Raw genomic sequence first — 24,309 nt, 5'->3', positions numbered from 1 at the left:
TTTTTTTTTTAACTTTCTGAGATTATTGTTAGAGATAACCGTTGAGTGAATCATAATAATACGTTCGGTAATTTTGTGTTTCAGAGTTGCACGTGACAAAAATATCCCTCTCTTTGACCTGAATCGTCAGCGGTAAGCTTCAGAGCTGTAACTCTAACACTCGGGTTCGATCCATGCAGCTGGCAAAGCCTGTATTGCTAATTGTGCATTTTCTACTAAAAACAAACATACAAACATTCGGTCCGAGTGTACCCTAGATACGTATTAAATCTGCAGGTCCGAGAGCTCATGGTTAGCCGATCGAGAAAGGCATGAGTATGTTATAACAGCAGTGATTAAATCCCACTGTTTGATCTAGCAAGAGTATTCCATGAGATAGTGATGGGTGTTGTTGAGTAACTACCTTCTCTCTCTCTCTCTCTGATCTGACAGTTCAGAATTGGGAAAGGCTAGGGCAGTCAGCCTTCTGTATCTTTGCGCGATATTCTGAAACAAAGCCTATGATTTGATAACCGCCGTGCCCACGTGACAACAGTAAAACCTTAAGCTTCTGTGGGTAGAACAGAACGAATTCCCGATTGCTTTCCAGTATCTCTGTTGTCGTAGGCAGGATCGTTTCGATACACCTAGAGAAACAAGAGCGACTGTACTATTTTACTTGGCGTGTTACTACTACTACTGGTGGTGTCTCTCCCATATCACTGACTCTTAACTCCACGTTTACCTGGCCTTGTTCAATGGTGTTTCGGGAGTCGCCGTGTGACGGAGAACTTCCCTCATTTGACCAGAAGTATGCCAGAGACAGATGTCGGTGCTCGCACGTTCGTGATCAGGAGAAGCTGTTTTGCAGCTAACCAGAAGTTAAAAACCTCCATAGAGCTGAGACAGCACACGAGCCGGCTGCCTACTGCTGTTGTCCGTGGTTTCTCGCGTTCAGTGCCACAGCCCAGCACTCCATGTCTGCCAGTTAAGGCCACATGTTAATATTCAAGTAAGTAAAACACAGATTTTTTTTTTTTAAATTCCGCAACACAATATTTCCCAACTCGGATGAGCTCAGCTGTTATGACTCTCAACGTCGACTCAAAACTCTTACAGCGCATACAATTTATTATTATTATTTTATTTAAATGCATTCAGCGCAAATATTTACATATGGTTTTATGCGTTCTGTCCACCCTGCGGAATCGAATCTTTAATTTTAGCATTGTAACTTTGAAAAATGTAGGATAGACACACCAGCTAATTATACATTTGTTTTCGCTATTTACGCGAGACAGGTGACATGATAAAACAACGTGTTTATTGGTTGATAACCAAAAGCTTGCTTAGACCCTCACTCGACGATTGTTATCTGCCTTTTAGCTAAGAAGATATATATAGATTGAGTTTCATTAGCAGCGGAGACGTGTAAAAATTGCTCGTATCTTACATGCTAGGTCTTTTCTTTCTGTAAAATACGCAATTTTCTCAGACATTTCCAACAAATAATCTTCAACAACTTAAGAAGTTACTGTGCATTACGAAACTCATTCGTAACCTACTAGAACTTAACCTGCAAACACACCAAAACCTACACGTTTTTAATGGGATAACACAACAAAGGTTAAGACATACCCACTGCCTTTACTACAGTGACACCCAGGATTCACAAAACTCCACGTGGTAACGATGTTTCATTACACTTCAAATGACGAAATACTCGTGAACGTGCACCGAAGTTATCTTCAAATATCACTTCCTGTTTCAAAATGAAATATTTCACTTGTATCAAACCTCAGTTCATTAAAATGTAAATAATGCTTTTAACATCACTATGATAGATGTCTTATAACAACTAGTATTATGACTACTTTTATTATAACTTCTAGTATTATGACTACTTTTATTATAACTTCTAGTATTATGACTAGTTCTATTATAACTGCTTGTATTATAAATAGCTGTATTATAAGTACTAGAATTATAACTAGTTGTATTATAACTACTAGTATTATGACTAAATTTATTACAAGTACTAGCATTATTACTACCTATATTATAAATAATTGTATTATGACTACTAGAATTATAACTAATTGTATAATAATTACTTGTATTATAACTAGTTATTTTATAACTACTAGTATTATAACTAGCTGTATTAAAACGACTAGTATTATAACTAGTTGTGTTATGACTACAAGTATTATAACTAGTTATTTTATAACTACTAGTATTATAACTAGCTGTATTAAAACGACTAGTATTATAACTAATTGTATAATAACTACTCGCATTACAAATACTTGTGTTATAACTACTAGAATTTTTACCACTTATATTCTAATTACTCGTATCAAAACTAGTTGTATAATTACTGCTTGTATTATCACAAGTTATGTTTTAAATAGTAGCATTATAACTACCTGTATTATATTTAGTTGTATTATAACTTTTAGTATTATAACTAGTTGTATTACAACTATCTGTATCATAACCAGTTGTATTATAACTATCTGTATTATAACTAGATGTGTTATAACAAGTAGTATTAAAATACCTGTATTATGACTACTAGTATTATAAATACGTGTATTAAAACTACATTTTTTATATCTTCCTGTATTATAACTAGTTGTGTTATAACTACCCGCATCATAACTACTTGTAGTATAACTAGATGTATTATAACTACATGTAATAGAACTAATTGTATTATAACATCTACTATTATACGTAGTTGGGTAATAACTACTAGTACTATATATACTTCTAATATAACTACTTCTTTCACAATTAGTGAATTATAATTAGTGTTGTAAATATCTGTATTATAACTTGTAATATCACTAACTAATTGCATTATGACTACTTGCAATGTAGCTAGTTGTGTTATAACTACCTGTATTATAACTCATCGTATTATAATTACAAGTATTATAACAAGCTGTATCATAATTTCTGATCTTATAACAAGTTGTATCATAACTACTTGTATTATAACAAGTTGTCTTATAACTTCCTGTATCATAACTACTAGTAATATAACTAGTTGTATAATAATTACTTATATTACAACTAGTTGTATTATAACTACTAGTAATATAACGAGTTGAATTGTAACTAGTACTATTACAACTAGTTGCCTTATAACTATTAATATTACAAATAGTTGTATTACAATTACTTGTATTATAACTACTAGTATTATGTCTCGTTGTATAATAACTACTTGTATTATGAATACTTGTATTATAATTAGTTGTATAATAACTACTTGTATTATGAATACTTGTATTATAATTAGTTGTATAATAACTACTTGTATTATGAATACTTGTATTATAATTAGTTGTATAATAACTACTTGTATTGTAACTAGTTATATAATAGCTAGTTGTGTAATAACTACCCCTACTATAACTAGTTAATTTATAACTACTAGCATTACAACTACTTGTTTTATAACTACCTGTATTATAACTAGTGTATTATAACTACTAGTATTATAACTAGATGAATAATAACTACTTAGATGTATATTAACTAACTGTATTATAACTGGTTGTTTTAAACAAACTGTTAATATTATGACTAGATGTATCATAAATAATTGTATTATGACTAGTTGTAAGATAACTACTTGTATTATAACTCGTTCTATAATAACTACTTGTATTATAACTCGTTCTATAATAACTACTAGTATTATAAGAAATTGTATTATAACTACTAGTACTACAACTGCTTGTATTGTAACTAGTAGGTTTCAACTAGTTGTATAATAACAACTTGAGTTATAACTACCTATATTATAACTGCTTGTATAGTTATTGCTTGTATTATAATTAGTAGTATTATAACTACCTGTATTATAACTGATTGTGTTATAACTACTTGTATTACAAATACTGGTATATAACTAGTTGTATGATAACTCTCTCTATTATAAAAAGTTGTATTATAACTATTTGTATAATAACTATTTACATAATGACTACTTGTGATATAAATATCTGGATTATAACTAGTTGTATAATAACTATTTACATAATGACTACTTGTTTTATAAATATCTGGATTATAACTAGTTGTATTCTAACTACTTGTAATATAACAACCTGTATTATAACTACTTGTAATATAACTTGTTGTATTATAACTAATATTATGATAAATACTTGCATTATAAGTAATCTTATAACTTCCTGTAATATAACTTCTTGTATTATAACTACCTGTACTATAACTAGTTGTGTTACAACTGCTGGTATTATAACTACTTCTAGTACAACTAGTTGTTTTGTAACTACCTTGTATTATAAGAACTACTATTATAACTACCTGTATTATAACTAGTAGTATTATAAGTATTTGTATATTAACTACTTGTATTATAACTAGTTGCAAAATAACTACTTGCATTGTCACTTGTTGTATTATAACTACAAGAATTATGAATAGTTGCATTATAATTACTAGTATTGTAGCTAGTTGAATTATACAACTAGTATTATTACTAGTTGTATTATAACTATTAATATTATAACTTGTTTTCCCCCCGCTAGTACAGCGGTATGTCTCCGGATTTATTACGCTAAATCAGGGGTTCGATTCCCCTCGGTGGGCTCAGCAGATAGCCAGATGTGGCTTTGCTATAAGAAAAACACACACACACATTATAACTTGTTGTATGTTAACTACTTCTATTATAACTATTTCTAATATAACTACTGGTATTATAGCTAGTCGATAATAACTTCTTATAACATAGCTAGTTGTATTATAACTACTAGTTTTAAAAGCAGTTGTATTATAACTAGTTGAGTTAAAATTAATATTATTTTAATAAGTTAATAATTACTACTAATAAATATAACAACTACTTTTTTATAACGAGATGTATAACGACTACTTGTATTAAAACTAGTTGTATTGTAACTACCTGTTTTATAACTACTAGTATTATAAGTAGCTATATTATAACTAGTAGTGTTATAACTGGTTGTATAATAACTACTAGAGTTAAAACTACTTGTATTATAACTAGTTGTATTATAATTACTAGTATTAAAAGTAGTTGTTTTAAAACTAGTTGTGTTATAACTACTAGTACTATAGTAGTTGTATTGTAACTAATAGTATTATAACCAGTTGAATTATAAGTACTAGTATTATAACTATTAATATTATAACTAGTTGAATTAGAAATACTTGTATTATAACTATTAGTATTATAAATTGATAAATAACAACTTGCATTTTAACTACTTTTATTGTAACTACCTGTGTTATTACCAATTGCATTATAACTGCTGGTGTTATAGCTAGTTATGTTATACTTATTAGTATTATAATTAGTTGAATAATAAATACTAATTTTATAACTAGTTTATTACAACTACTATTATTATAACTTGTTATATAATAGCTACAAGTATTATAACTAGTTGAATAATAAATACTAATTTTATAACTAGTTTATTACAACTACTATTATTATAACTTGTTATATAATAGCTACAAGTATTATAACTAGTATAATAACTACTAGTGTTATAGCTAATAGTTTAATATTTAATAGTATTATAACAAGTTGTATTATAGCTAGATGTATTATACTTACTAGTATTATAACTAGTTAAATAATAACTGCTAATATTATAACTAGTAGTATAACAACTACTTTATTATAACTATATGTATAACAACTACTTGTATTATAACTAATTGTATTACAAGTACAAGTATTATAATAACTAGTATTAGAACAAGTTGTAGCACAATTACTAGTATTATAACTAGTTCTAGTAACACAAGGTTTATCATAACTACTTGTATTACAACTACCTTATTATATCTAGTTGTATTATAACTACTAAAATTAAAATTACTTGTTTTATAATTAGTTGTATAATAACTACTTGTATTGTAACTAGTTGTGTAATAACTACTTGTATTATAACTACTACTGTTATAACTAGTTTATTATATCTACATGCATTATTACTAGTAGTATATAACTACTTGTATTATAAATTGTTTTATTATAACTACTTGTACTATAAGTAGGTTTGTTATTACTACATGTATTAATAGTAGTTGTATTATAACTGCCTCTATTATAACTACTAGTATTATATCTACTTGTTCTATAACTAGTTGCATTATAACTATTTGTATTATTACTTCTTGTATTATAACTACTTTGTTATAATTAGTTTATTATAACTGTTAGTATTATAACTACTTTTATTATAATTAGTTGTATAATAACTACTTGTATTATAAGTATCTGTATTATAAGTAGTAGAATTATAACTAGTTGAATTATAATTACTAATATTATAACTAGATGTGTAAGAAATACTTGTATGATAACTAATTGTATTATGACTACCTGTATTATAACTAACTAGTTCTATAATAACTACTAGTATTACAACTATTTGTATTATAGCTACTTGTATTATATCTCTTTTTATTATAACTAGCTGTAATTAACTACTTGTATTATAACTAGTTGTATTATGACTACTTGTGTTATAACTGCTTGTATTATAAGTAATTGCATTATAAATACCTGTACTATAACTAGTTGTATTATAAATGCATGTATTATAATTTCCTGTTTTATAACTAGTTGTATTATAAATACTTGTATTATAGCTAGATTTACTATATCTTCCTTTGTTGTAACTAGTTCTGTTATAACCATTAGTATTATAACTTCTTGAGCCATAAATAGTTGTATTATAACTACTAGTATTATAACTTCTTGTACTATAAATAGTTGTATTATAACTACCTGTATTTACAACTACTCCTAATACAACTAATTATATTATAACTACCTTATTATAACTACTAGTATTATAATTAGTTGTTTTATAACTACTAGTATTATAACTAGTTGTATTATAACTACCAGTATTATAACTATCTGTATTAAAACTATTTTTATATCTTCCTGCATTATAACTACTAGTATTATTTGCTTTTGTATTATAATTAATTGTATTATAACTACTTATATTGTAACTAGTTGTAATATTATTACTTGTGTTATAACTAGTTTTATTATAACTACCTGTATTATAGCTAGTTTTATTATAACTACTAGTATTATAACTAGTTGTGGTATAACTACCTGTATTATAACCAGTTTTATTATAACTTCTTATATTATAACAGTTGTATAATAACTACTTGTATTATAAATAATTATATAATAACTTCTTTTATTATGACTAGTTGTAATATGAACTCTTGTATTATAACTAGTTTTATTATAACTAATTGTATTATATCTATTTTTATTATAACTACGAGTATTATAACTAGTTATATTATAACCAACTATATTATAACTACTTGTTTTATAACCACCTGTACTATAACTAGTTGTATTAATAAAACATTCAGTTATTTGTACTTTTTGTATTATACTCCTTGCATTATAATGATAATTATCAGACATTTCCAAAAATCTTGAAGGCAGTTGGTGGTGAGGTCTGTGCAGTCAGAACTACTTCTTGTAGTATACTATTTGTTGTGTTATGATGCAACTAAAAGTGCTTGTACCAGTGTGATATTTGTAGTATTATGGTGCAAACAGGACTACTTGTACTTGAATAATATTTGTGCTGCTATGGTGCAACCAGGAGTGCTTGTACTTGTGTAATATTTGTATTATTATAGTTCAACCAGAACTGATCGTAATAGTATAATTTTTGTACTATTATGGTGCATCCAGGTCTGCTTGTATACTATTTGTGCTATTATTATGCAACAAGGAACATTCACATATGCTTCTACGTACATTTGTTTCCTAATTGCCAAGTATGCTTGTGTCAGGTTTAAAGTTTTAATTTCCGTTATAGATACCTAACTACATCAAGTGCTAGACATTCTGTTTTCTTTCTTTTTTTTCATCTCGTCACTTACCACATTAACAGATTATAACTACAGGTAAACTACTCTGTGTGTTTTACCCACAATGATAAAATTTTAACAGTAAACACTTCCTTGAGTTCATGTGATTTGATAATCATATTCTCTGATAGAATTTGAGTGTTTTACTAGTGATCAATTTCTCGCTGTCAATTCACGTATTTGTCAAATTATTTATCACTTTAATTGTATGCAAAGTGCTATTGTGAATGCATTTCGCGCCATCTGTTTGTCTGTTTCTGAACCATTTGTTATGTCTACATTTAATGTCATAACAATGAACTGAAATGCTGGTCAGTTGTGTTTTTTTAAATTTTTTAATAAGGATTATTTATGCTTACGATTGATACATGCTTTATAGCGCAATTTTTCCCATTTTTAGTTAATACAACATTGAAAATTCTTTACCAAATATTAATTGTTTTGCTGTTTTGTTTTTCAGTATCGTCAAATATTTTTTTCTAATTTTTTTTCATACATTGATTGTCTTTTCTTTTCTTTCTTACTTGGGAGGTCAGAAGGAGAACCTCATAGTTTGCAACATTTTATCGTCCACAATGATTCTCAGGTTGGTCAACGATAAGTTTACGAACTTATAACAATAGCAATAGCATCTGTGGTTTGATTTCTCGCTGTCGACAGAGCGCAAATAATCCTTTGTGTAGCTATATATTGAAACACGAACATTAGTAATAATCCACTCGGGTAACTAGTGGAGACACCACATCTAAGGTATACCCATCACACACCTTATAATAAGTTTACTTGTCATAAGATTTTACGTAGGCCTAGGGATATTCAAGAATTAGAAAAGTACTTCAACTATACTGTATACGTCATATCTATTGCAGATGACACGTTTTGGTTGTTATTAGCTATACTTGTCATAAGGTAGTATTTTAGACCTATTATATTTTAATATAATGTAATGTTAAAAATATAATATGCTCTTCGGTGCAGGGGTGTAGATTTTTTACACCTGATGGGGGGGATGATTTTTGCAACTACTTATGTGGACTGTTCAATTTGCAAATTAATAATATATGATTACGGTGAACCTGAAAGCAGTCACAGAGTAATATTGTTGCCACAATACTTGCATGTATACTTAGGCCTACTGACTGATACTTAAGAACTATCGCTTAGATCGAAAAGCTTAGAAGCACGCCTATATTAAAGATGTACATTTCGGCAACTGAAAAAGCCTACATCTAGGCCTAATTATGTAATTCGATTGGTAAGAACACGAGAATCACAAGAACAAACACACAATTTGTAGGCCTGTGATGCAATAAAAATTCAACAGACCAAACTGTAGGGGGGGATGATTGTATACACCATACCCCCATCTAAAATGAAGGGGGATGTATACCCACCATCCCCCCCCAGGATCTACGCCCCTGCTCTTCACACACCTTACGATAAATTCATTTATCATAAAACATTACTTTAGGCCTATTACATCAGATATTTTCTGGCTTGTAAAAGAGAGTTCGTACGAAACGTTATCAAATAGGTAAATTACTACCACAGTGATTAAAAGGTGATTTTTAGCTAAAAATATAATTTCTTTATTTTGTCACAGTATTTTTCTACTTATTTAATATGTCTAACACTAATATTTTATTACGAGTATAACTGATTAAAATCATTATTCGTCAGCGTGTGGAAAGTGTTTACATCATAATGATTTTCTCCTTACGCCATATATATTTATGACTTAGAAAATTACGAAATATTGAAGAACCGGCACATGTTTATAGCAGACATATTAAGTTACTTTGGGTGTTATATACATTTTCCTCTGACATTTAGTTATGTGCCTCTTAGCAACCACAATTTTTGTTTCGTATTTTCCACATTGTTACAGAGTTTCTAATACATGTAAATTATTAACAATATTGATAAATAGTGTTTGTACACATTTGAGCATGACCAGGTGTTTAGGGCCCTCCACTCGCAATCTGAGGGTCTGAGGTTCGTATTCCTGTCCAAACAAACATGCTCGCCCTTTCAGCAAAGGGGCGTTATATGTGACGGTCAATCCATGTATTCGTTGATAAAAGAGAGGTCTAAGAGTTGGCGGTGGGTGGTGATAATTAGCTGTCTTTCCTCTTTTTTAGTTCTTTCACTGCTAAGTTAAGGAGCAGTTAGTGCAAATAGCTCTAGTATAGCTTTGTGCGAACTTCAAAGAATATTGTTGAACGAGTAAGGATCGTGCCCGAATCTTATGGAAGTGTTCTGACTGTTATAACATGATTTAATAACCTGTAAGTATACATTGTTGGTGTTATTTTGAGCTAAAAAACATACACGACTAACAACCAATCATACTGTTGTACCATTGTTGCTGTTATTTTGAGCTAAAAAACATACACGACTAACAACCAATCATACTGTTGTACCATTGTTGCTGTTATTTTGAGCTAAAAAACATACACGACTAACAACCAATCATACTGTTGTACCATTGTTGCTGTTATTTTGAGCTAAAAAACATATACGACTAACAACCAATCATACTGTTGTACCATTGTTGCTGTTATTTTGAACTAAAAAACATACACGACTAACAACCAATCATACTGTTGTACCATTGTTGCTGTTATTTTGAGCTAAAAAACATACACGACTAACAACCAATCATACTGTTGTACCATTGTTGCTGTTATTTTGAGCTGAAAAACATACACGACTAACAACCAATCATACTGTTGTACCATTGTTGCTGTTATTTTGAACTAAAAAACATACACGACTAACAACCAATCATACTGTTGTACCATTGTTGCTGTTATTTTGAGCTAAAAAACATACACGACTAACAACCAATCATACTGTTGTACAAATGAGGAACACCTACCTCTTCTGGACATACAACGGAGAATTTCAACACTACTAATTAGCATAACCTCTTATCATGAAAAAAATGTTGTGTACACGTAATGGGAAAATATGTATATAACACATTACGATGTTATCAGCACAAATCCCAGGGAGATAATACATATTACGTACCAATGTGTAACACGTCTGTACTAAACATTGGTTATTTACGTATAGATATCTATTTAACCTAAAGAAACATTCTAGATTACATGCAGAACAAAACAGGTACTAAAGAGATTTCGAGGACAAGGTATCAATCTATTATACAGAGTTAGCAGGGAAATTTAATATGTAACTTTAGTGGTTTATTAAAGTAGTATATATTTATATTTTATTACACCAGTAACTTTAATGCTTTTAAACTAATAGTAACATATATTGTATTACACCACTAGCTCAGTGTTTTTAAACTAATTTCTACATATACCGTATTACACCATTACTTTTAGTGTTAGGCTTGGCATGGCCAGGTGGTTTAAGGAGTTCGACTCGTAATCCGAGGGTTGCGAGTTCGAATCCCCGTCTCACCAAACATGCTCGCCCTTTCAACCGTGGGGGCGTTGTAATGTGACGATCAATCCCACTATTCGCTGGTAAAAGAGTAGCCCAAGAGATGGCGGTGGGTGGTGATAACTAGCTGCCTTCCCTCTAGTTTTACACTGCTAAATTAGGGACGGCTAGCGCAGATAGCCCTCGTGTAGCTTTGCACGAAATTCAAAATAAAATAAAACAAAACAAACCTTCAGTGTTCTCAATCTAACCCTCACATCGTTGTACATAAATGTTTGCACTCAGGACTCTTTAAAGGTTTATAGCTTACACTACTGAGTGATTTCAGGAAGAAACGAAAAGTTCTGAAACAGGTTAAACGTTTTGTACATTTGTTAACCAGCCACAAAATGTGTGTTTAAATAGCTCATAATATAAATCTACAATATTGGGGATGAAAAGTGCATGTTTACTTCATATTTCCATACAGATGGTACAAATAGTTTTCGTTCTTGCCTACCTGTTGTTATTTATTTGTTTCTGTGGCACGTGTTAAGGATAACGTTTGTAGTGGCTTCTCCAGGAGAAAGAGGTTCTAGCCCCCGCGGGGTGCACTAGAGCGGCTATCATATTGCGTTGTTTAATATAGTAGTATTTCACCGAGCAAATGGTGGTTGTCTCCGTCAATGTTGTTGTTGTTTGTAGTCAAACACAAAGAGCTATCTGTGCTCTTTTCAACACTGGTATCAAAACCCGGTTTCTAGCAGTATGAGTCCGCAGTCATCCCGCTGTGCTACAGAGAGCGTTTTCTTCGAAGAATCTTCACATCTATTTACAAATATAAACTGCTTATTTTCGTTGTTTTCTTTTAAAACTGACGTTAAACGACATCCATAACAATAAACCTCTGTACTCTGATTAGCATACAAAGTATAGAAAGTATTTCTTAAGTATTCATAAACCAAATAATATTTTTATCAGCATATTTGTTTGTTGATAAATTTTATACAAAGGTCACTGAATAGCGACACCTTGAACATGCTCATGTCAGAAATTTTCATCAAAATATTTAACTTGGAAAAAAACAGCAAAATTATATTGGCATCATATTTAATTAAAGCTGCATATTATCAAAGCAATAGGTTAAATTGAAGAAACCTGTGTTTCTATTTAAAATCCACAAGCTAACACCGTTTTATAACACAACCAAAATATTTATTTAAACTATTAAAAAGTTGCAAAAGTCACTCTCCATGTTTCAACATCTTCAGGTATGTGAAAAACAATTTCTGTGTAATATATAGTAACAAAACCCATGGTCATGTGATTACTTGTTTACAGGTTCAAAATTAAAAGATCACGCCATCTATATATTTTCTGATTTCCTAACCCTTCATCTTTATTTCAAATCAAGTTATATTTGCCGTGTTTCACTATTTAAATGTTTTCTCTAATATTTCCAGCAATCATATTATTTGGTTGAGCTAAAATAACCGTTGCCCCCCACTTGTTGATTGATACGCCTAGTATAATTTACAGGTTCAGCTAACATTTCTCTTATGTTCATTTATTATAAATATTAAGTTTCTTATAGTTTAACCAATGACTGTATGATCATATTCAAATAAACACATAAATTATACTGGACATAATCAACCAATTGGAAGAAAACGGTTATTTTGACTCAACCAAATAATACGACTGCTGGAAATATTAAAGAAAATATTTAAATAATGAAACACGGCAAAAAAAAAACTTGATTTGAAATTAAAGCGAATGGTTTGAAAATCAGAAAATATGTAGATAACGTGATATTTTTTGAATTGTAGACTAGTAGTCACATGGGCGAAGGTTTTGTACTTATATAAAACTCTGTAACGGTTTTTCACATTCCTGAAGATTACGTGAAATCATGTTGAAACGGGTAAGGTGACTTTTATAACCGTTAAACGGTTTAAATAGAGATGTTAATTGTGTCGTATAAAACATTGTTCGTTTGTTCGTTAATATTTTAAGTATATCATATCCCATGCTAAGTGTGGAAACAATTATATCCAACGTTACACATTAGTAGAACAAGGAGGTTGGCGAATACGCGATGTATTGTTGTGATATAAATATTTAACTACTTAATATACGGATAAACATAAGAATCAGCTTCATGTTAGGAGATTTATATACGCCATTTAATAAATAATAATAAGGTAATTACGTAGAAACTTCAAGTAGAATTGATAAATAGCAAAATAAAGTAGAGAACAAAGAAACATTTAAAAAGATTAGCATCCATTATTTGAGATTAAAAGATACTAGTATTGTAGGCATAGAGACACTTCCGATTAAATTAGCGTCCTTTATTTGAGATCAAATGAAATGAGTGTTGTGGACACATAGCAACTTGTAATGAGGTTTATACACATTGTAAGGGCACATAGAAACTTTTTATGAGGTTTATACACATTGTAAGGATACATAGAAACTTGTTATGAGGTTGATACACATTGTAAGGGCGCATAGTAACTTGTAATGAGGTTGACACACATTGAACGTGTACATAAAATCTTGTAGTGAGACTTACACACATAGTAAGGGTACACAGAAACTTGTAACGAGGTTTATACACATAATAAGGGTGCATAGAAACTTGTAATGAAGTTGATGCGCATAGTAAAGGTACATAGAAACTTGTAATGAGGTTCATACAGTTGCATGGTCACATACACGTTTGTAACTTATGTACTACATATTTTTTATAGAAAACAAATAATTGCAGTGTTTGTGTAGTTAATTATTACGTGTAGGGAAAAACAAGATTGTTAACAGTGTAAAGAACTGTGTTACGTGAATGAACGTGTTGAGGTGAAGTGTCGTAGTGTCTGGTTCGATCATGTGTTCTCTTCTTCTAAGTACCGTTGCACGACTGTGTTTACTGATGCATACAAAGACAAGCGTTATGTAACTTTAATGGGCAAAGCTTTATGTAAACCACAACACGATAAGACTCGACGTCTATGAGTTAAAAATACAAACTATATGTAAACAAAGGTAGTAGATGAGCACGTGCTGGGTGGATGGGCTTCTGATAAGTTTATATCCTTACTTGATTAGAACATTCCTCAAAGTATAAATTGCTTGCGTTTAACTCCAGCTCCACTCCTTCTTAAGTTCAAAACGTTTTATCTTCTGGTTTTAATTTTTTGTTTCAATTTTTGACAACTTTATGACACTGTATTAGTATTTGTGTAATAATTTTTACTTTTGCCTTTCACCATAATATTCCCCTGCTGGTACAGCGGTAAGTCTACAGATTTACATCGCTAGAGATTCGATTCCCCTCTGGTGGGCTTAGCAGATAGCTTGATGTGGCTTTGCTATAAGAAAACACAAACACATTACCAAAATAATTTTACTTGTTGATACGGGTATTAAAAAAAAAACATAATTCCAAACATCTTCAGACAGTAGAACATAACCAATTAAAATGGGTGCGGGGTTTCATAAATCATTAGAAATTTTGTAATTAATTTGACGTCATAGAATTTATAGATAGCACCCATTTATTAAGCGGCTATGTTGGTTGCTTCATCCTGTCAATAGTCTCAACTGTTCTGAAAGCTCTTTAAAATCTTACCAAGACCCTCAACCCACTGAGTGGTCTCACAAGCAACACAAGCACGAGGCCAAACATTACTTTCGATTTTCACGCTTCCTGTACTTTGTACTTTTTCTTTCCCCGAATTCACTTAATTTATGACGTGTTCACATGTATTGTGAACCTTAACCCTATTAATCTACTTATGAATAGCATGCTGTGTGGTCGTAATCACTTGTTTAAAAGTTTACCCGATACTGTTGGTGAAAGATTAATTATTTATCATATTAGGACTGCCCTCGAAACATTTAGACTATCGTGACCTTGACTGAAACATCAAATTCATCTCTTGCTGGACATTCAGTATGTTTTAGCTACATCAAAATATACTTTAAGTTTATTGAACTTGAAGTAGACAAATAAATTACAAACAAACCCAACTTCGTATCTGTTAATTAATTATTTAATTCTATTCTTATCAATAATCTATTAAGATAACCTGAAGCAAATTAGCGAACTATTCGAAAGCGCTTCAGTTCTGGGTCTTATTTAAAAACCTTTTTAGTGTATAGTAGTAACGGCCTTTAGGTCCCGGCGAGATTTCAAAGTTTAAAATTTTATCTCTTTAACTGGTTATACTTTGACTGAGATACATCATCTGACAGTAGCAGATTACATTCATTAATCCTCAGGATAATTATGGGTTATTTTTTAATTTTCGTCACGAGAGGTTTTCTCTTGAACAAGCTGACGTAATAATAATTACTATTGTATTTAGTGTAATTGATACTTAATTTCAATTTTTTCGTGATGTCAGAAAAACACGTAATTTAAAAAATTCCTGGTACCAAGTGATAAAAAATAGCGCTTTCGATAAATGAACTGGGGCCCGGTGTGGTTAAGTGTGTTAAGGCGTGTGACTCCTAATTTGAAGGTCGCGGGTTCGCATCCCCCTCGCGCCAAACATGCTCGCCCTTTCAGCCGTGGGGCGTTATAATGTGACTGTCAATCCCACTTTTCGTTGGTAAAAGAGTAGCCCAAGAGTTGGCGGCGGGTGATGATGACTAGCTGCCTTCCCTCTAGTCTTACATTGCTAAGTTATGGACAACTAGCGCAGATAGCCCTGGCGTAGCTTTGTGCGAAATTAAAAAAAAATCAATACAAACAAACTAAACCACACAAATAGTTAACTTACTCCGTATTTTATCCATGGTAAAATAAGAGTTATTTTCTAAACCACACGAATAGTTAACTTAATCCATATTTTATCCATTGTAAAATAAGAGCTATTTTATAAACCACACGAATGGTTAACTGAATCCATATTTTATCCCCGGTATAGTAAATATAACACTTTTTCTAAGCCACCTGACTAAGTGAATTGATTCATAGTTTCACCAGTGAACAAAAGGTAACATTTTCTAAATCTACTGAATGATGCATAGTTACAAATTCATAAAAGATCGTGAAAAACATGTGCTACAATTTCATTAATCAGATAAAATCATGAAACATCTTTGAGTACAGTTTCAGTAAACAGGAAAGATGGTAACAAATATTTATATAAGTTTAATAAAACATGTTGATACACATAATATTTAGTTTTAGTAAGAAACGGAAGAAGAAGTTAGTTTTACTCCATTAAATAACTTTATCTCTGCATTCAAATTGTCGAAACATAAGAGTGACGTAAGGCACAAGCTATGTAAGAGAAAACAAACATCTAGGTTCGGAATTGTGATATTTAATCGCTTTCATCGAAATGTATGTTCATGAAAAATGACTTTTAGCCATCTATGATATTTAATTTTATTCTGTCATGGCTCGTTATAAGAAACACTGCGACAGATTTTAGTTTGTTTTTTTACCTGTTTTTAGAGCCATTGTAGTGCAGAGACGTTCGACGTAAAGCGATAAAAAAGCTTTTTACGAGTAAGTGATAAAACGCTGTTACTCCCTCTGGCGGACAGTTTGCATCCTTATAAAAAGTTCATCCATGAATGTGTTGATATATGTGACGTATTGAGTGTAATGATACACGAAACACACACAGACTGTGATGATATAGGAATGAAGAGGGGAAAACTTATAAGTTCGATATTAACAGTTTCGAACTGCATAATTTGTTATTGAACGCGTGATTGGAATAACATAGACCGGCGTTAAACAAATTGGTTGAATGCTAAAAGCTTAGGCCTGTATAACTTGTTATTGACCGTGTCATCAGAATATAATAAGCCTGATTTAAATAAATTGGTTGAATGCTAAAGGCTTAGACCTGTATAATTTGTTATTAATCAACTGTCATAATTTTCTTTATTGCATCACAACATATAGTTCAAGAATAGTATATAAAAAGTAAATGTCCAAGACACTAGATTGGCTTTTCCACTTCCAACTAGCTGATACTGTTGCAATTCTTGGATCTACGTATAAAGTGCTCGGTTGTTTTCATTAGATAAATATTAATTACTTTTAACCTTTGCTTATTCTTGGCTCGCTTATTTAACAACTTTTTGTTAGAATGGCCACTTATATACTAAACTGCGTACCATAAGTTATGACGACACGTGATAAGTGCACGAGATGTTCCTCTTGGAATTAACGCGTTGTTCGCGAGTCAGGTGAGCTGTATTCGACAGATAAACACTTTAAACATATAAATACATAAACGTAGACTTACACATTCAACGATTATTAGCAAACCAAATAAAGCTCGTGAGCATAGGAACCCACCAATCCGGGTAGAATTGATCGCTGGCTGATGGATGGCTGACTTAGAATACGTATATGTTACCCTAGTGGCTGTTCTCAGAATTATGTAAAATAATGACACTCGGAAGTTTCAGAGTACTACTTCCTGTTGCTGCAACTTAGCAAAATTATTTATTACAATACTTTTTATCTATTTTTTCCTTTTTTTATATTTTATATATCTATAAAATTCTTAAACCGAAGACTTTTTTTAATGAAATTCCCTTGCATATTTCTAAAGATATACTGGTTTGTTTTGAATTTCGCGCAAAACTACTCGAGGGTTATTTGCGCTAGCCGTCCCTAATTTAGCAGTGTAAGACTAGAGGGAAGGCAGCTAATCATCGTCACCGACCGCCAACGTTTGGGCTACTCTTTTACCAACGACTAGTGGGATTGACCGTCACGTTATAACGCACCCACGGCTGAAGGGGCGAGCATGTGTGGTACGATAGGGATTCGAACTAGCGACCCTCAGATTACGAGTCGAACGCCTTAACCCACCTGCCCATGCCGAGCCATAAAAATGTATTAAATTATAACATTGACTTTTATAAAACAATTGTACTTTATTAAAAACATCAACATCTGAAAAAACAACGATATAAAAATATTTCAGTATGTTTAAGGTAGAGGTCCAACTGACGAGTGTCAGTAGAAAAAATAGGAGTTGGTAGCAAGCAATGACTTTATGATCTGTAAACAATCAATAGAAAAATAAGTAAACAAAATTAACGAAATTATTGAAATAGTAAAAAGTTTAATCTAAAAACTTATAATAATTTAGTACAGGAAATATTTTTATAAACAATTATGCAATTATTAATTCAATTAAACAGTATCTGTTGTTAAGTATTTATTTAAAAGTCGTCTGTTGTTCTTATAACAAAGCCACACTGCGCCATCTGCCGAGTCCACTTAGGGGTTTCAGAGGCAAGCCAAACGATATTAAGTTGCTTTTTTTAATGCACTTTCGTAGGTAGTTATACTGAGAGCTACCATTACAAATGAAACTAAGCCTTAAATTGGGAGATGATTTCAAATAAATTTCATTTTTTGTATTAATAATGGAAAATAACCCAATAAAGGATATTTACAAAAAGGTAAAAAAGAAAAAGAAACAGATACTTAAGATACAAAAACAAATCCAGGTATCTTTATGTTCTCTTACATTGTGTTCTTTAACATATATCACATAATCTTCTTTTATTTATAACCAAGTAGTGCAATAATTCCTAATTATGTTCGTGGCAATTGGTGGAGAGTGAGATTGGGTGTTTTGATTCTCGCGCAAATCTACACACGCTATCTGCGCTAGCCGTCCCCAATTTGGCAGTGTAAGACTAGAGGGATGGCAGCTAGTCATAACCACCCACCGCCAAACTCTTGAGCTACTCTTTTACTATCCAATAGTGGGATTGACCGTCACATTATGACGTCTCCACGGCTGAAATAGCGAGCATGTTTGGTGTGACGAAAATTCGAAACCGCGACCCTCGGATTAAAAGTCGAGTGCGTTAACCACCTGGCCATGCTGGCCTTATGTTTGATTTGAATTTTGCGCAAGGCTACACGAAAGCTATCTAAATTAACCGGCTCTAATTCAGAGGGGAAGGAATAAAGAGAAGGCAGCTATTCGTCAGCATTCAGCGCCAACTCTTCGGATAATTTTTTTACCAACGACTAGTGGGATTGACCTCATATAAAATGAAGCCACGGCCGGAAAAGGTTGAGCACGTTTGGTGTGATGGCGGTTCAGATTGTCAAACACTCTGTACAGCTGGAGAAAGAGAAAAAGGCCTCTCAGCCCTCTAAACCCATCAGTAAAAAAAAAGAAATCATTTACATTTTTAATTTTTCCTTCAACAAAAGTGGTGGGACATGGGTTGTCAATAAGAAAAAATCTAGATTTCGAAAATGGTGATTTCAATTTAAGTCCTTGTGGTAATACAAAACGATTATCTCGTTTTAAGTTAAGAATATGTAAAGGAGCAAATTATACAAAATAGAATTATAATTAATAATTATAATTAATAACTATAATTAATCTCAGTATCTCTAAAACATAAAATTGTAACTAACGTGACTACTGCAACAACATAAAATTGTAACCAATCTGGGCACTGAAGCAACATGAAATTGTAACTAATCTGGGCACTGAAACAACATAAAATTGTAACTAATCTGGGCACTGCAACAACATGAAATGTAACTAATCTGGGCACTGCAACAACATAAAATTGTAACTAATTTGGGCACTGCAACAACATAAAATTGTAACTAATCTGGTCACTGCAACAACATGAAATGTAACTAATCTGGGCACTGAAACAACATAAAATTGTAACTAACGTGACTACTGCAACAACATAAAATTGTAACTCTGGGCACTGAAGCAACATGAAATTGTAACTAATCTGGGCACTGAAACAACATGAAATGTAACTAATCTGGGCACTGAAACAACATGAAATGTAACTAATCTGGACACTGAAACAACATAAAATTGTAACTAACCTTGCCACTGCAACAACATAAAATTGTAACTAACCTTGCCACTGCAACTACATAAAAGTGTAACTAATCTGGACAGTTCTGAAATTTCAAATTTAACTGACATAGACGTTGCTGTAACTGATCTTGAAATACGTGTAAAAATGATGTTTGTAAGATTTAAAAATAATATTTTAATTATTTGTGATGAAGAACAAAGCTATCTGTTCTCTGCCCTTCGCGGATATCGAAACCCGGTTTCTAGAGTTGTTACTCCACAGACATACAGCTTGGTCTCTAGTATTTTGAAACTTGTAATTGTCATCATTTTAACCTCTTATTAGTGTCGAGTCAGTGACTCTTTGGAACTTCCAAAACAGATTTATTTTTTATTGAAAAATTAGATCTTGATGTAGTCCCATACATGCCTTTGATATAAGCACACATTTACGTGTTCGTTCTTTTGTTGTTATTGTTATTTTTGTGAGAAATAGAAGGTGATTCGCTTCACTTTGCAAGTTCTTTCCACCCTTAGAGCGCACCGGCATTTCCTCTCTTCTTCTCGCTTCATCTACAGTTTTAATCATTTTATGTCGTGATACTTTGAGTTTATCTGTAAATTTGTGACAGCGCTACCTGGTGGCGACAGTAAACATTTATGATATCAACTTAAAGTGCCTGTGTTGATAGAGATAAGGCTCTCTAGAATACGCTGTTACCCAACTGATTTGTCCACTAATCAGTCTAGACAACATCAACAATGCTACTAAATGATTTCTATTCGTAATACGCTATCAAACAACTGTTTGCTACACCAGTACCGCCTTCACAACGTCAACTTAAAGTACATAATATGAAGTAATTAATACAGATTTTGTGTTATAATAGAGAGGAAAACTGGTTAATTCATTATCAGATAATAGACAGCAAAGCAGAGACATAGATGGATAGAAGTAATCACATCAAATTATGACTTTCAAATTTCTATCAACAAGTCTAGTTAGTTAATGGATATATCAGATAGGGATAACACGTTGATAAGTGTTAAAGTTTTGGATTTCAGAAATAAACTAAGGTATTTAATAATGTGTACTGTACATCCATGATGTTAAAATGATGTCTTAAGGTTCCAAATCCTAGGCTCTGTGTGTTCTATGAACAATATGTTTCATGGTACATTAACGAAACAGAAAAATGTCATGACTGTTTGCAGTTACGTTCTTCGATTTGCTATTTAGTTCATATAGTTTATAACTTTTAAAGACGATCTGTTGTACAGTAGCTTTTCATTCAAACAGACACCAATTATAGCAAAAAAGAGCTCGAATATTATTAGGTGATCCCAGGGTATCAGAGACCCCTAGGATTTAGGTGTAGTCGATTTTCTGCCTGAACTAGCGGTCACAAAGAGACAGAGGTTTCTAGGATTTAATTATAGTCGTTCTTTTGTCTGAACTAGTGGTCACAAGGAGATAGAGGTCTCTAGGATTCAGGTACAGTCGATTCTCTGTCTGAATTGGTGGTCACAAGGAGACAGAGGTCTCTATGATTCAGGTATAGCCGATTCTCTGTCTAAACTAGTGGTCACAAGGAAACAGAGGTCTCTATGATTCAGCCATTCATATATTTGACGTAATGATGAGAACGGATACAGTACCCTCTGCCACAAAGACCTTATCAACCTTTTCTGGACCGAAAAAATGGGATTTATTATCACTTTTAAGAACGCGTCCACAGCTCAAATTGCAGAGCGTGCTGAGTGTCATTACGTCTCAAAACCTAGAGTTTCGATAGATGAACAGTGCAGATAACTCATTGTTTGTAGCCTTACATTAAGAAATCACCAACAGCTTCCATACGCAACTAGAACTGGTTTATACGTCAAGGATAAGTGTGACATTAGATATTAATTACGTGTGGTTTTGGTACTTTGTACCCTCGTAAATTTTATCAGTTTCAAGTTTTAGATAAAGGATTAAATAATAAATATATATTGCTTTATTTTTATTGTGTATCTTAAAACAACCTTGACACTGGGGAGAATTATCGAACATTGTCGTCTTATCAGGAAATTTGCACTGGGATATTTGCTGTCTGATTCAAGAAGCTGAAGCACACGTTAAAAAAAAACTGTCTCATATTATTGAAAAATCGCTTCTAGCGAATAATCGAAAACGCAGAAAACTTACATATTCTAAATGTACTTCTGGAAACACACCTGCGTGTCTAAAGAGAGAAATGGGTTTGGTTTGAATTTCGCACACAGTTACACGAGGGTCAACTGCTACGCTAGCCGACCTTAAATTAGCGGAAAAAGACTAGAGGAAACTTTTGGGCTACTCTTTCATCAACGAATAATGAGATTGACCGTCACATAATAACACCCCACGGCTGAAATGGCGAGCATGTTTGGTGGGAAGGGGATACGGAAGACGTGACCCTCAGACTGCGAGTCTCTAACCACCTGGCCATGCCAAGCCCGAAAGAAATGGGAAACACGAAACTTTCCCAAACCAGTTGTACGTGTTAAATGGATAATGAGGAATACAGAAAACTTAATTAGGATCTTAGCCTAACTGTAAGGCTTAAGGAAACATCAGGAACATAGAAAACTCACTTAGGATCTTAGGCTAACTGTATGGCTTAAGGAAGATTCAGGAACACAGAAGGCTCACATAGACTAACTGTATGGCTTAAGGAAGATTCAGGAACAAAGACGACTCACGTAGGCTAACTGTATGGCTTAAGGAAGATTCAGGAACAAAGACGACTCACGTAGGCTAACTGTATGGCTTAAGGAAAATTCAGGAACAAAGACGACTCACATAGGCTAAATGTATGGCTTAAGGAAGATTCAGGAACAAAGACGACTCACGTAGGCTAACTGTATGGCTTAAGGAAGATTCAAGAACACAGAAGACTCACGTAGGCTAATTGTATTGCGTAAGGAAGATTCAAGAAAACAGAAGGCTCACGTAGGCTAACTGTATGGCTTAAGGAAAATTCAGGAACACAGAAGACTCACATAGGCTAACTGTATGGTTTAAGGAAGATTCAGGAACAAAGACGACTCACGTAGGCTAACTGTATAGCTTAAGGAAGATTCAGGAACAAAGACGACTCACGTAGGCTAACTGTATGGCTTAAGGAAGATTCAGAAACACAGAAGACTTACGTAGGCTAACTGTATGGCTTAAGGAAGATACAAAAACTCAGAAGACTCACGTAGGCTAACTGTATGGCTTAAGGAAGATTCAGGAACACAGAAGACTCACGTAGGCTAACTGTATGGCTTAAGGAAGATTCAGGAACACAGAAGACTCACGTAGGCTAACTGTATTGCTTAAGAAAGATTCAGGAACACAGAAGGCTTACGTAGGCTAACTGTATTGCTTAAGGAAGATTCAGGAACACAGAAGGCTTACGTAGGCTAACTGTATGGCTTAAGGAAGATTCAGGAACACAGAAGGCTTACGTAGGCTAACTGTATGGCTTAAGGAAGATACAGGAACACAGAAGGCTCACGTAGGCTAATTGTATTGCTTAAGGAAGATTCAAGAACACAAAAGGCTCACGTAGGCTAATTGTATTGCTTAAGGAAGATTCAAGAACACAGAAGGCTCACGTAGGCTAACTGTATGGCTTAAGGAAGATTCAGGAACAAAGACGACTCACGTAGGCTAACTGTATGGCTTAAGGAAGATTCAGAAACACAGAAGACTTACGTAGGCTAACTGTATGGCTTAAGGAAGATTCAGGAACACAGAAGGCTTACGTAGGCTAACTGTATGGTTTAAGGAAGATTCAGGAACACAGAAGACACACGTAGGCTAACTGTATGGCCTAAGGAAGATTCAGTAACACAGAAGGCTTACGTAGGCTAACTGTATTGCTTAAGGAAGATTCAGGAACACAGAAGGCTTACGTAGGCTAACTGTATGGCTTAAGGAAGATTCAGGAACACAGAAGGCTTACGTAGGCTAACTGTATGGCTTAAGGAAGATACAGGAACACAGAAGGCTCACGTAGGCTAATTGTATTGCTTAAGGAAGATTCAAGAACACAGAAGGCTCACGTAGGCTAATTGTATTGCTTAAGGAAGATTCAAGAACACAGAAGGCTCACGTAGGCTAACTGTATGGCTTAAGGAAGATTCA

The 24,309-nt window shown here is 32.6% G+C and overlaps 1 protein-coding gene across 1 annotated transcript in view; it reads left to right on the top strand.

Moving 5' to 3' along the window:
• Window positions 1-613: 613 nt before the first annotated feature.
• Window positions 614-24,309, top strand: part of LOC143224307 (fibroblast growth factor 18-like) — a 75,840-nt gene continuing 52,144 nt past the window's right edge. The window contains exon 1 of the mRNA XM_076452703.1: window positions 614-991. Coding sequence (XP_076308818.1) covers window positions 978-991 — 14 coding nt within the window. The 5' untranslated portion in view covers window positions 614-977. The remainder of the gene's footprint in view (window positions 992-24,309) is intronic.

This window comes from Tachypleus tridentatus, chromosome 8, assembly GCF_004210375.1.
Source record: "Tachypleus tridentatus isolate NWPU-2018 chromosome 8, ASM421037v1, whole genome shotgun sequence".
NCBI lineage: Eukaryota > Metazoa > Arthropoda > Merostomata > Xiphosura > Limulidae > Tachypleus > Tachypleus tridentatus.
Note: the sequence above shows the minus strand (reverse complement) of the source record. Positions and strands in the feature narration are given on the sequence as shown.